Source organism: Felis catus, chromosome D2 (assembly GCF_018350175.1).
Source record: "Felis catus isolate Fca126 chromosome D2, F.catus_Fca126_mat1.0, whole genome shotgun sequence".
NCBI lineage: Eukaryota > Metazoa > Chordata > Mammalia > Carnivora > Felidae > Felis > Felis catus.
In genome coordinates, this window is record NC_058378.1 from 49,302,548 (window position 1) to 49,316,122 (window position 13,575).

At 44.5% G+C, this 13,575-nt stretch overlaps 1 protein-coding gene across 1 annotated transcript in view; it reads right to left on the reverse strand.

Moving 5' to 3' along the window:
* Window positions 1–252: 252 nt before the first annotated feature.
* ZNF485 (zinc finger protein 485) overlaps window positions 253–13,575 on the reverse strand; it is a 51,483-nt gene continuing 38,160 nt past the window's right edge. Inside the window, exons 4-6 of the mRNA XM_045040366.1 lie at window positions 12,155–12,301; window positions 9,329–9,407; window positions 253–827 (exon numbers count right to left, since the gene is read on the reverse strand). Coding sequence (XP_044896301.1) covers window positions 767–827; window positions 9,329–9,407; window positions 12,155–12,301 — 287 coding nt within the window. The 3' untranslated portion in view covers window positions 253–766. The remainder of the gene's footprint in view (window positions 828–9,328; window positions 9,408–12,154; window positions 12,302–13,575) is intronic.

The window sequence follows — 13,575 nt, forward strand, 5'->3', positions numbered from 1 at the left end:
CAGCCCAGTCATGTCCTATAAAATCTACACAGAGAGGCAGTGAAGTGCATAGTCCCTGGGATCAAACGGGCTGTACCTGGCTCCAACCCTGTCATTCACAGTGTGACCTCTCTATACCTTAGTCGTCCTCTTCTTTAAAATGGGGAAATGACAGCCGTGGCCTCAGAGTACTATGGGGCCAACTGAATAGAAGGTTAGAGTAGGTGCTAGTTATTAAATACATACATAGAATTTCAATCTATCCACACTGGGAATCATTGAAATATTTATTCCCTTTGGGGAAAAAATGTTATAGGTAAAAGGCACATTTATTCCTTCTAAATTCATACTATTTTACAGTAGGAAATGCGGTACACATAAAATGCTTCTGAAAGTGCCCAACAAATAGAAAATGCACAGTAATAGCTATTATTATTATTATTATTATTATTATTACTACTACTACTACTACTACTACTGCTACATCATCCAGGCTTAAAAACACTATTAAAAAGAAGCAATTCAAAGGAAGAAATGGTTCGTGTGAGAGATTTGCAACTTTAAGGCTGTAAGTGTGGGGGCATCCAAGAAAGGAAATAGAAAGCTTACACTCAGAAAATTTCAGAGAATAATTCTCACTCTGTATTACTCAACAGCTTTAAACATGCACAGAAGAGAAAACCCAGCTCGGGCCTGGCTTAAAAATAATCAAAACACACAACTTGCGATCCAAGTTAATACAGTTTTAGAGTTGGTTGACCCAGGGGCTCTCCAATGTCATGAAGCTCTAAGCTTCTGTCTTTCTCCCACAGCACTGTTCCATCTTCTCATGACCACAGTTTGGCTGCCTGTAAAAATCAAACGATATGCTTCTTCATTCTTGCCTAGAGGAGGTCCCACTATTTCAACATAAGTTTCTGCACCCCTGTCCCTGAAGACTGTGGCCAGGGGAAGGGCTGGTGCCTACCTGAAGCAAGAACTGGGATGGGTGCTCACCTTCCCCTTCGATGGCAGAAGGCAGAAAAGGGGGGAAATTCAAGAGATAATGTGGGCAGTGATAAATGTTGTAATAGTGCTGAATAGTGAATAGTAGTAAGTGCCGAATAGTTCACCACTGTGTTCGCTGTATCCCTGTGTGAGTTTTTCAGGATGCAAACATTGGATAGTTAATTAGCTGTGCCCACCATACACATCCTTTGATCCTTTGAGACAGATTTGCCACATGCGAGCAGGCCAGTTCTGCCTGAAGGGTGGTCAGTGAGCTATTCTGTCAGAAATCATTTGCTGACTAATTAAATATCCAAAGAGATCAACAGGCTTCTCGTGTGGTCCCTTTCAGCCAAGTGTTTCTGTGCTGGGCAGCATGAAAATCCAGGATGATGGCTCCACTGGGCTCAACATGGAGATGTGGCCCAGAAGGCCATAGTCTCACTGTGCCTGAGGCTGAGACCAGGTCAGGAGGGCCAATGTTGACCCAGGCCCAGGCCGTGCTCCCTGTATTGTACTTCCTCAAATTAGCCGTCTTGATTACGCAGCCAAATTACACAGCTTTCTGAATTCATCCAAAATTCTGACAAAAGATTTTTTTTTTCCAAGTCTGGTTTATTTCCAAAGGTGAAAAAGTCTAAATTGTAAAATATTTCAATGTCTCAACAGAAGTAAACAAGGGAGAATTAGGTGAAAAATCATGGAAGTTTATAAAAACCCCTACACAGAATGAAGAATCCCCAAGGGCATTTGTCTGGTTTAAATTAATAACTTAGGCTACGATTAAAACACCGTTTGTATGAATCCTCCAGTTACCCCACATAATGAGAAAGGTCAAAGTATGACCACGTGTGACGTATGGTTTGGGGCCTTGCTCACATTCTTCCATTTGGAATGAGAGCTCGCCTTACTTCACCTGGAGGCTCTGTGCCATTAGCACGGAAGCATGTGCCTCCTGGAATCTCAGGAACCTGTAGCCACACATCTAGCCTGGAGTGATACTAGCTGTGGGCCCTGTGCCTTTTTGTTTAAAATTCACTCAAACAATATAAATATCTGTAAGATATAAATAAAGAGCTAAAGAAAGAGTAAAATATTTCTTAACCAACTTAGGCAGAATCACTCAGAGAATCGTGGCCTAGGTATAATGTTCATTTAACCCTATAAGCCTGTACTTAACTCTCTTGGGAACAATGAAGGCCCATTGTCACATCCATTTAGTGGCATCTGTTTACCTTCTCAAGCACTTCCCTCACTGGTGGCTCTTGGGCAATTTTACAGCATCTCAAATATGTTTTTGGGCATCCACTCAGGGGATCACAGTTACTTTGTTTCCACCTTAGTAACATGGTGAATCATGTTAACACATTTCTTTTTGTTGCACTATCCTTGCATGGCTTGGACAAACTTTTCTTGGTCTGGACTCACTATTCTTTTTTTAAATGTTTGTTTACTTTTGAGAGAGAGAGCAGGGGAGGGTCAGAGAGAGAGGGGGACAGAGGATCCAAAATGGGCTCCCCAATGTGGAGTTTGAAATCACGAACTATAGATCATGACCCAAGCCAAAGTCAGACACTCAACCAACTGAGCCACCCAGGTACCCCAGGATTTACTACTAAGAACATTGATTTGTTAACATTTTAACTGACATTTTGCATCTCTGTTTATGACTGAGAGTAACCTATATATTTTCCTTTTCATGCTGTTCTTTTTCCAATGTGGGATCAAGGTTATGTTCACAGTTTAGAAAAAGATGAGGACGATTTCATCTTTTCCGGTGTTCTGGAACAGGTTAAATGACAGAAAGTATCTATTCCTTTTAGGATACTATTTTCATAGTACTTTTTGAACTACCTCTTCAATTTTTTCCACGGTTACTGGGATCTTTTGGAACTTTCTGGAATCAAATGTAGAAGTTTAATTTTCCGGAATTTGTTCTTTCCATTTAGATAACTTAAATATATTTTAAAAGGGTTTCTTTTTTAGAATAAATGGTTTACGTTTCATGAACCACACTGAGCTTCTTACTCTTCTGTCCTAATATTGTCTCTCTTTATCTCTTGACTACTGTCAAGAGGTTGATCTATTATGATACTTATAATTTTTTTCATTTGTCAGTCTTCATTTGTGATTTTTGTTGTTTAATGACTCCTTCCTAAAATACATTTAAAAGCAGGAACGCTCCTCTGAGTTGCATTTAAACATAATATGTCATGCTGTTGGTGGTATTTATTCCTAAATAGTCTGTACTTTGTAACTGATATTCTTTATAGGCAAGAGTTGTTTAAAACACTGATTTAGTTTTTTTGGGTTTTTTTTTTTTTTTCAGAGTGGATCGATCAGTTTAGAGGGACTCTCTTTTTGTAGGTATTACCTACAAAGGTATAGCATGTATGTTTTCTTATATGTGGAATAATAGTCATAAAATTTCCCCGGGTGTTGGGAAAGAACATGTATCTTGCTTATTAAATATTATAGTACATCAGTTATATTAATTGTATTATTCAAATCATCCAAATTATTACACATTTGTTGTCACTATTCTGGCCACTTTCTGAAATATGTGCAAAAGCACACATGATTAACACATCTTAGTGGGTTTTTTAACTCTTGCAAGATGAACATTGGCTGCAATAATTACAAAATTCAAAAAAAATAAGTAAGGGGCACCTGGGTGGCTCAGTCAGTTAAGCGTCTGACTCTTAATGTTGGCTCAGGTCATGACTCTGGGGTCATGGGATCAAGCCTGCATTAGGCTCCACATTGAGAATGGAGCCTACTTAAGATTCTCTCTCTCTCTCTCTGTACATTTCCCCCGCTCACATACACACACTCTCTCTCTCTCTCTCTAAAATAAAAAAAATTAAATAATATGGATTTATGAATGGATAGAAGGATAGAAAAATGGATAGGTATTTAATAAAGGAAACAGCAAAATATTCATTGTAGACTCTAGATAGTGTGTGTATACAGATGTTCACTGTATAATTCTTTCAACTTTTCTGTTTGAATATTTTCATAATAAAATGTTCAGGGGCTCCTGGGTGGCTCAGTTGGTTAAGAATCTGACTGTTGGTTTCAACTCAGGTCATGATCCCACAGTTCACGGGATCAAGCCGCACATCAGGTTCTGCACTGACAGCACGGAGCCTGCTTGGGATTCTCTCTCTCCCTCCCTCTATATATCCCTCCCACACTCACTCACTCTCTCTCTCTCTCTTGAAATAAATAAATAAACATTTTTAAAATGTTCAAAATAAACATTTTTAAAGCCAACTTCATGGATGTGTGCTTTAAGAATGCCCACCAAACTGAAGTCCTCAAAACAAGTTCACTTGTCTTCATCACCCACAGACATTTATGACTGAAATTGATGCAAGAAAATAGAGCATCGCTGGTCTTGCAAATAAATGCTCAAGTTTAAAATCTATAATAATAACAACACTGAACACTAAAGCTTCACTGTGGACCAGAGCATGTATTATCTCATTTGCTCTCCGCAACAGCTCTTTGTGGCAATAATTAATATCATCATTTTATAGGTTAGAAAACCGAGCCTCTTATAAGTAAGGGGATTTTCCTACATCTAGACAGCCTATCAGTGTCAGAGCCAGGATTCAACCTCAGCTCCATGTGACTCTAGAGCTCACACCCTTTAGCCTGCAGACTCTGCAGACCTGCTGGGTCAGTACAGGAGCCACTAGCCACACGTGGCTTCCAAGCACTTGAAATGCAGGAAGTCTTAATTGAGATGTCTTCTGAGTATAAAAGACACAGCAGATTTCTAAGACTTGGAACAGAGAAAAAAGAAAGATATTTCTGATCATTTTTTAATATCATGGGCTAAGATAATATTTTGGAAAACTGGGCTGGATAAAATATTTTCAAAAGTAATTTCACCTGCCACTAGAAAATGTTAAATTATATATGTAGCTCACACTAAATTTCTGCTGGGCGGTGCTGCTCTAGTCCTATTGGACTCTGATATGAATTGTTTTGTGTTTCTCTCCTCTGATGTGAATCAACCGCTTTCTTGCGACAAAAATAAGGACACTAAGAAAGGTGGCAAAAAGGATCACATTAGAAGCACATTGTGCCAGCCTGAACTTCAAGGAAGGGAGAAGGTGTTGTCCTATGTGGAACAGTGGAGGCAGGCAGGCTTAAGACTGCCAGGCAGATGGCATAGAAGGGCTTGTGGGCTGGTTTAGCTACAGGAGGGGTTCTTCTGTGAAGGTCAAGTAGACATGTGCACACGAGGATGGGCCAGTCATGGGAGTCGCTGGTTACCGAAGGCCTGCGACATGAAAGCATCTCGACTCTGCTGGATTCACAGAGGCTCATGGTCATTTAGTAACAGTGACTTTCACTCCCTGCTCGTCTCAACCTCCCCTGCACAGAAGGGTGGAAGAGGTAAGAGTAGAACCCCAGAGCAGCAGAGATAAGGCAGTGCCTCCAGGGACACATGTGGCCCCTGGGCTCTGGAGCCCCAAAACGCTGCACCCCCCCCCCACCCCGTCTCAGAAACCTGAGCTCACACTGAGGCAAGACTGGAATGGAGGACACGTGAAGGGAAGTAACAGCCTTAGGTATATTGGTGCCAGATTGTGAATGTCTTTGGAGTCTATCCTAAAGGAAATGGGAAACCACTGAAGGTGCAGCAACAGGAGGCAAATTAACATCAGGTTGGCAAGAGGGACAGCATCATGGAATTTAATTGAAAAAGACTGAAAAGTCTGCTGGTTCTCCAAGAGCGTGTGCCAAATGTGACACTTTAGCAAGATGGGAGACTGCTGCACATTGCCAGGAGGGGCTCCGGGGGGACTTCTAAATCCTTCCTCTAGATGTTCGATTTCACTATAAACCCGTTTCTAACGTCCTTTCCATTTCTGAAATTCCCTGACCCTGTCATGCTGTGATGTTGGGGCTGTTCTTTGTTCATCTTTCCACATGTTTCTGAGGAGGAATAACTGATAGAATATTGACTGATTATATGTAAGCCATAGAAGACGCACACAGTGTATGTTATAATAAAAAGAACCATCCGAATGCATGATGTTTCATTTCCAGTCATCCTAGCTACGCCCTCTGTCATATAGAAGATAATATCTCTTCCATTCTCGGCCCCAAATGAAACGGAATTGTAGAATACTGCAGATATTGCGGTCGTCATGCTAAGCTGCACTGGTTTTAACAAAATAAAACAGCTCAGAATGGAATGGTGGTGCGCATCCTCCAGCCTAGTCCTGGGAACCATCCCCATCAAGTTGCCAAAGTGGTTTACCAGTCTTGTAGATCGCAGCCTTCATCGTGACCTTCTCACAACCGTATTCATGGTGGATGGCACTCATGGGGCGTGAGGAGCCGGCTGGGCTCCTTTCACATGTGTTTTTCTGACACAACTCTGCAAAGTGGGTCCTAGTGGGTGCTCATTGCACTGATAGGAAAACTCAAATTCACAGACTTTGTCCCCCTCCTAGAAGGGCATCTCTCCAGACCCCATGCTCTTTCCAGGACCTCAGGCCACCTCTTAACACCTCCACATAGATACTCAAACATCAGGAGTTTCCAGATGCCCCTACCCTTACCCTGGATTCCCTCAAGGCTAAAACACTCTGCTTCTTCCACCATTCTCCATGATTCTGAATCCTTTCTCTATCCCACTCACCTTCTGGTGGCCATTCCCCATCCACCCAACACCCCCCACCCCAGTTACTACTACTGTTACTCTAATTGCCATTCACTCCATATCTTTATCAAATTTATCGACAAGAATGAGGAGTGAAACAAAAGGCAGCACAGTATGGGTATTCAGCTGTAGAGTCTGGAATTCCTAGGCTCCAGGGTCAGTTCTGCTACCTATGAACACCGTGATAGGGTCAAGTTAATGAAAATGGCTGGGCCTCAGTTTCCCCCCTCTTAAAAAGACAATTATCTTTGCTCCCTCCCAGAAAAGTAGAGGTACAGGAATGGTGCAACTAAGGAAAAAGCTAAATCAGGCAGAAGCAGAAGTACCCTTGTCTGGAGAGAAGACAAGTTCAAGTTCTGATGCACTACAGAAAAGGTGGTATCATGTAGCATTGAAAGCATGGACTCTGGAGCCAACAACCCTTGATTCAAGTCCTTAACTACTTTGGTTTCCTCCTCTGCTTAACAATAATAGTAGGAGTATCTACCTCACTTAAAGAAGCTACCTTATGGATCCTGGCCAAAAACCCTGTTAAAACAACACCCAACTTTTCTGAGATAATTTGTTGGTGGAAGAGGCACTTGTAATTCTAACACAGTCTTCAGTCCATGGGAAGGCTCGCCTCTCAAAGATTTGTTTATTTATTCGTTCAAAAAAAAACATGTTGAGGGGCATCTGGGTGGCTCACTCGGTTGAGTGTCTGACTTCAGCTCAGGTCATGACCTCATAGTTTGTGAGTTTAAGCCCCACAGCAGGCTTTTGCTGCCGTCAGCACAGAGCCTGCTTTGGGTCCTCTGTCCCTCTCCCTCTTTGCCTCCACCCCCCGCTCATATTTTTGGGTTACAACAATGAAAAAATATGCCTGACCTCATGGAGCTTACATCTTATAAGAATAAGCAGTAGATAATAAGTAAGCAAATCAAGTAAGTACTACGGTATCACAGCACAAAAAGAGAGGAGAAGACAGGTTGCAATATTAAGGAAAGCAAAGCTGGACCTCGTGAAGAAAATGACATCTGAGAAAAGACTAGAAGAGGAATATCAGGAGGAGGAGGAATTTTGCAGACAGAGGTGCTTAGCAGTAGGAATGTTCTCAATGGATGCATGCCTAGTGCCCCAGAGGAATAGCAAGGAGGCCATGGGGAACAGACTGAAATGAGGGGAAGAAGATAGGTCAGAGAGATATGGGGGCCAGATGGTGGAGGACTTGTGGACCACTGAAAAGATTTTAGCCTCTGCTCTAGGTGAGTTGAGAGGCACTGCAAGATTTTAAACAGAAGAAGGCCACGAGCCCTCTGATATTTTAAAGGATCATTCCAATGGTTCTGTTGATAGTAGCCTATAACAGAGTAAACTGAAGCAGCTTCTGTTAAGAAGCTCCCACGATAGGGACGCCTGGGTGGCTCAGTCAGTGAAGCAGTGGACTCCTGATTTCAGCTCAGGTCATGATCTCACAGTTCATGAGATCAAGCCCCACGTCAGGCTCTGTGCTGAAAGTGCTGGAGCCTACTTGGGATTCTCTCTCTCCCTCTCTTATTCTCTCTCTCTCTCTCTCTCTCTCTCTCTCTCTGCCCTTTCCCAGTACACACATGTGCTCTCTCTCAGAATAAATAAATAAACCTAAAAAAAGTAGAATCTCCCAAAATAATCCTTAGTTACAAGCAGGCTGTGTCTTCAACCAAAGAACAACAAAGGAGAGGTTTAGTAATTAGATTCTAGACATGTTTTTCATTTTTCTCTTTTTTTGTGGTAAAATGGCATAACATAAAATTTATCATCTTCACCATTTTTAAATTTTTAAAATTTTTATTTTAGAGAGAGACAGAGAGACAGAGTGCATGTGGGGGAAGGGTGCAGAGGGAGGGAGGGAGAGAGAGAGACAATCTCAAGCAGGCTCCACACTCAGCACAGAGCCCGATGTGAGGTTTGATCCCACGACCCTGGGATCATGACCTGAGTGGAAACCAAGAGTCAGACACCCAACCAACCGAGCCACCCAGGAGCCCCGCATCTTCACCATCTGTAAGTGTGTGGTTCAGTGGTATTAAATACATTCACGTTGTCATACAGCCATCACCACCATCCATCCCATAACTCTTCATTTTGTAAAATGGAAACTTGAACATCCTTTGAAGGTAGAGACAGCCATATTTCCTGACAGATGGTGGACATTTGATCCGATATCATAAGCATATCCTTTTTTGAACAAAATGTGGTCCAGGCGTCAACCATTGGGCTGTGGACATTACTTCTGTGGAACTGGTCTGTTGGAGATGTTTCTATAAAGAACCCAGGACTACTGGGCAAGCGGCTGCATGTCCAGACCTCTTGTCTGAGTACATTATCCTATTACCCTGAAGATCATAAGGGATTTCTCTTACACATTGTTGGAAATTGTCACCAAGGTGTTTGAAAAGCCAGAAGCATTCTGTTGGGTCCAGGAGTCATAGTTGGTGCATGGACAGACAGAAGATGCTAAAGCAAAAATGCATCCTGGCAATTAAGGCTGCAGTGGCTGAAGCCAGGCCCAGGGCTGAGGGGAGATGGCTCCCCCCACAAGGCACTGCACCCTCTCGATATGATCTGGGATGGGAGAGCCCAAGCACCACCTCCCAGGGTTCTCAAGGACCCACGGCGCACCAGCAGCCCCTTGGGCTACTCCGTCTTCTAGCTTACCTTCTGCTTTTGGATACATTCCCAAAAATACCATGATAGTCTGGAGCCAATGGAAGTCCCAAATGTTGGCAACATCTTTCTGTAAAAGGCCCGATGGTAAATATTTTAAGCTTTGTAGCCACATGTCCCAAGTCACAAGTCTTTTGATTTTTTCCACCCATTTTAAAAAGTAAAAACTATTCTTACCTCGCTGACCGAACAAAAACAAGCAGTGGCTGGATTTGGCCTGCTGGCCATAGTTTGAGGACCCCCAGACTAAACCACGCATCTCAAAAGGGCCTCATGGGCCACCATGGCAGTCCCAAGGGTGAGGTCTCACTGTCCAGCTCTCCAACTGCCTGCCTTGTCCCCTCCAGTGCAGCCAGGCTGGGCACAGAGCTTCGAGGTTATGCTTACCATGGTCATCTTTCTGCTGGGGCCCTAGCTTAGTCATGACTGCTGTAACAGTCATGTGCCAAGTGTGGGCCCACTGCTAAGTCACAGAGATGCCGCACAAATTAGAACAAGGCACCTGCTCTTCACAACACTCTCCTGCCATCTACTGGAAAAACTGTTATAATAATAAACAGAGCGACACCAACTATGAATTTGAGTAGCACTCCCTTAGAGTTTTGCGATGATCTTGTGCTCAATTTAAGCAGTGGCCCTGAGTTCAGGAAATATAGAAGGGGAAGAAACTAACTCACAGGACTTCCGGAAGATATCATGTAAATGACAAAAAGATCTCTCTTCCACAACTTTCTAGAATTTGTGGGATAGGAGGCAGACGGGAGAAGGGAAGCAAGAGATCTCATTGCTGTTCTCATCCAATCTTTGCAGGATGAGACTGGAACTCTGCCCTACACTGAAGGCATCCTGAAAACACAAAGTCTTTCTCAGGTAAATGGGATTCCTACAAACTTGCTTGGACTCTGGAGAGGCTGAGAAGAGAGGAGACCATCAGCACCTGCTGATCTGAACATGCTTCTAAGGGGCACACAGCACTGAAGTCCTATTAGTTTTGAAAGGACTCTGAGCTGAGGGCCAGGAGAACCGGAGAAAGGCTAAGCTTTCCCACTGACTCTATGACCTTGAGTGAACACCTGGCTTCTTCCTGCCTCAGTTTCTTGGTCTTTCTGATAAGAACAACACTACTAATGATGCTATCTCATGGAGGTCATGTGACAACGGTATGCACTCCGTTTGCACAGCATTATAATTAGAATGTGCAATCCAGTGACCAAAAGGCTGGAGTGAGAACAGGAAGTAAATGGAAAAGGTCTGGTTCTACTTAAATAAAGTGTAATCGAAAAACCAGGAAACACTGCAAGATAAGAGATAACATGAGTCCAGGCTTTCAGGACCCAGCAACAAATCCCCAGGTGTCCAAATGAAAAAGGAAAAGGGTCAGAGACTGAGACCAACTCATATTTGCAAAGACTATAAGGTCCACCATCTCTAATTTAAAACTAAAGCCTTTGCTATTTACTCTGGGGAGGAAGGGAAGAAAGAAACAGGGGGTGATCTGTTTCACCCTGCCCCCGAGTCTCCTGAAATTCCCAGCATTCTAAGGCAGGGAGAGAATCCAGGTCAAGAGTTCCCACAGCAAAACAGGTGTGGGCACAGTGAAGGCTCAGGAAACCCAAGGAGCATGTCAGATGGAACCCGGGGGGCCTGGGATGCAGAGAGCCCCATGTCAGGCCTGGGGTGGGGAGCAAGCATAAAGTGCAAACATCAGACTCAGATCTGGTAACAAAACCATCCGAGGAAGAGCCAGAGGATCCCAGTGTTGTGACAGCTGCACAGGGGCAGCTCAGCACCGGGGATGCCTGTGTGGGGACAATGGGTCCTTTGTGGGTGCAAGGCAGGGGGGTGGTGCAAGGGGGCCTCTCCAGGACCCCAGGAAGGGAATGTTGCATGGGAAGGGCTGAGCATCACAGTTCACCAAACCCCATGTCTACCATGAATTGACAAGGCCTTTGACCGGCTTTAAAAACCAGTTTCCATCTCCTCATCCACATACCATAACTAAACTTCCATGTTGAAGCTTCTGTCTGGAAACTTGGGGTTTCTCTGGGTCTGGCATGTTGTAGAGACTGCCTCCTCCTTCGAGCCCAGAAGGGCATTCAGCACACACATGGCACACAAAACATAGACAATGTCCAATTCCACTCTGATCTGAATTAGGAAGGCAGGAGCCCCAAGGGCTCACCAGCCATGCTTTCTATAATTTTCTTAAGAGATTCAGGAGCAGGATTCAAGCTCTCCTCCTTTCACATCTTGCTGCTCTCATCCCTCATCACCCTTCACCACGAGCAGCCACCACGAGCCAGGTCCACAGGGCACAGCTACCCTTGGCCTCCATGACTCTGTCCTCGGAGAGTGGGCACTGTACCCTGTGCTGCTCACCAAGCCACAGGCACAAAATCCTCCCCACCCCCCAATACCCCACCACAATCTGAGCCCAGATTGTAAATTTCAGGGAATTTGAAGAACTTGGAATGAGCCAAGGGAGCTATAACAGAGAATAACTTAGAAGTAAGCCCACATCTGGCCACGAACTGACACTGTCTACCTTACTCAGGATCCTCTGTACGACCAAAGGTGACCAGCCACCAGAGCTAGCAAGGCCATGATCCGGCCTCCATCTGCTACTCATGGGGGATGTTTCTCAATTTGTTCAGAATTCAGACATTTGGGATACCTGGATCTGCTCACAGACCCCAACATCTCCCAAGTCCCATGTCCTGCCCCAGAATCCACCATTTCCCAGGATGATTGACAATAAAGGCCCATTCTCTTTAAGACAAACCCACTCCACTCAAGGTTGAGCCTTGGGGTCTTGACCTGACAGTCCACCATGAGGCACAGAGGATGGAGTGCAGATAGATGATGATGATGCTTGGGCAGAAGTGTTCCTTGTCGCCCAAGGGGCTTTCCTTCCCCAGACAAGTAGACACAGATTTGCCCCATGATTTGGGGAAGGAGAGTCAACTGTGGAATCAAAACACAAAGACAAGACAGACTTAGCTTCTTACTTTAAAAGGTACCATCCAGGTATGAAGCCAAATATTTGAAAGGCAATGAAATAGAAAGATACAGAGTTGTGTTATCCACCACGACTACCATACTCATCTTCAATGCATCCATATATGTGAAATGAGAAGCTAAGAATGTATCTTCTTTACATATGTAACCTATTGTATGTGTCTGTGGGTATCAGAGTGTACAGTGTGTGTATATGTGTGTGTCAGTATGTGTCTGTGTGTGTGTGTGTGTGTGTGTGTGTGTGTCTGTGTCTTAGTGTCTCTGTGTGTGCAGGAGTATGTGTGCACCCTCCAAGCTGGGGAACTGAAGGAATTGACGAGAGAAGAAGCATAAGGCTCAGGCCCAGCACCAAGGCCACACTCTCCCCCCTTCCCTCTGTGGGCTGAGTGGACACAAAGCAGACTGTACTTGAAGTCTGAAGGTCTGATCTAGAACGGAAACAAGAGGACAGTAGCAGTGAGCCTCTTAGAGAGACCTGTGTCATCCAGCCTCAGGGAAGAAGTGGGTCTGAGTATGTCTAGGCACCAGAGGACCCATAACAGCCCCACCTGACCCACACAACAGGCAAGAGAGGCCATCCTTAAGTTCGAAAGGGACCAAGTAGGACTTGGAAGTTAGATAACCCGGGTGGATCTACTCAGAGTCTTGAAACTGGCATGTGGGAAATTGCATCAAAGAACCCACTTGGACAGCCTCACTGTCCACTGAGACCCAGTGGAGATTCTGCTACCACCTCGGCAGCTCTCTCTGCCCAGGGAGCCAGGGAACCATAGGCATCGTTCCCAGAGCCCTGCCCAGCCCGTTTGTGGGTGGCCCAAGAGAATAAGAAACATAAATTGGAAATAGGCAGGGATCAGCAGAGGCCCCCGAGAGACCAAGGCCTTAGTAGAGGCTGGCCAGCCTGTGGTCCCAGGTGGGTGGCGGTGTCCAGCCCTCTACACTCTAGTTAGAACCAGTCCAAGGATACAGGGAGAGGAAACCAGTGAGTTTTAAACCTAAAAATGGTTGAGCAATCATTAACTCGGGAGAGTTAACCAGGAAGTGGTGATGTATCTGTATCAGGCAAAAAAGAGAAAGAAACTAGACGGGGATTACAGGAAATAATGGCAGTGCCATTTCCTTTACAACCCAGGCTAACTGAGAGCTCTGGCCCACTACAAAGACATTTCCAGCAGTCGGCCAGTCTGTTTAATCGGCACCCTGAGTAAGTCCCCATGGAG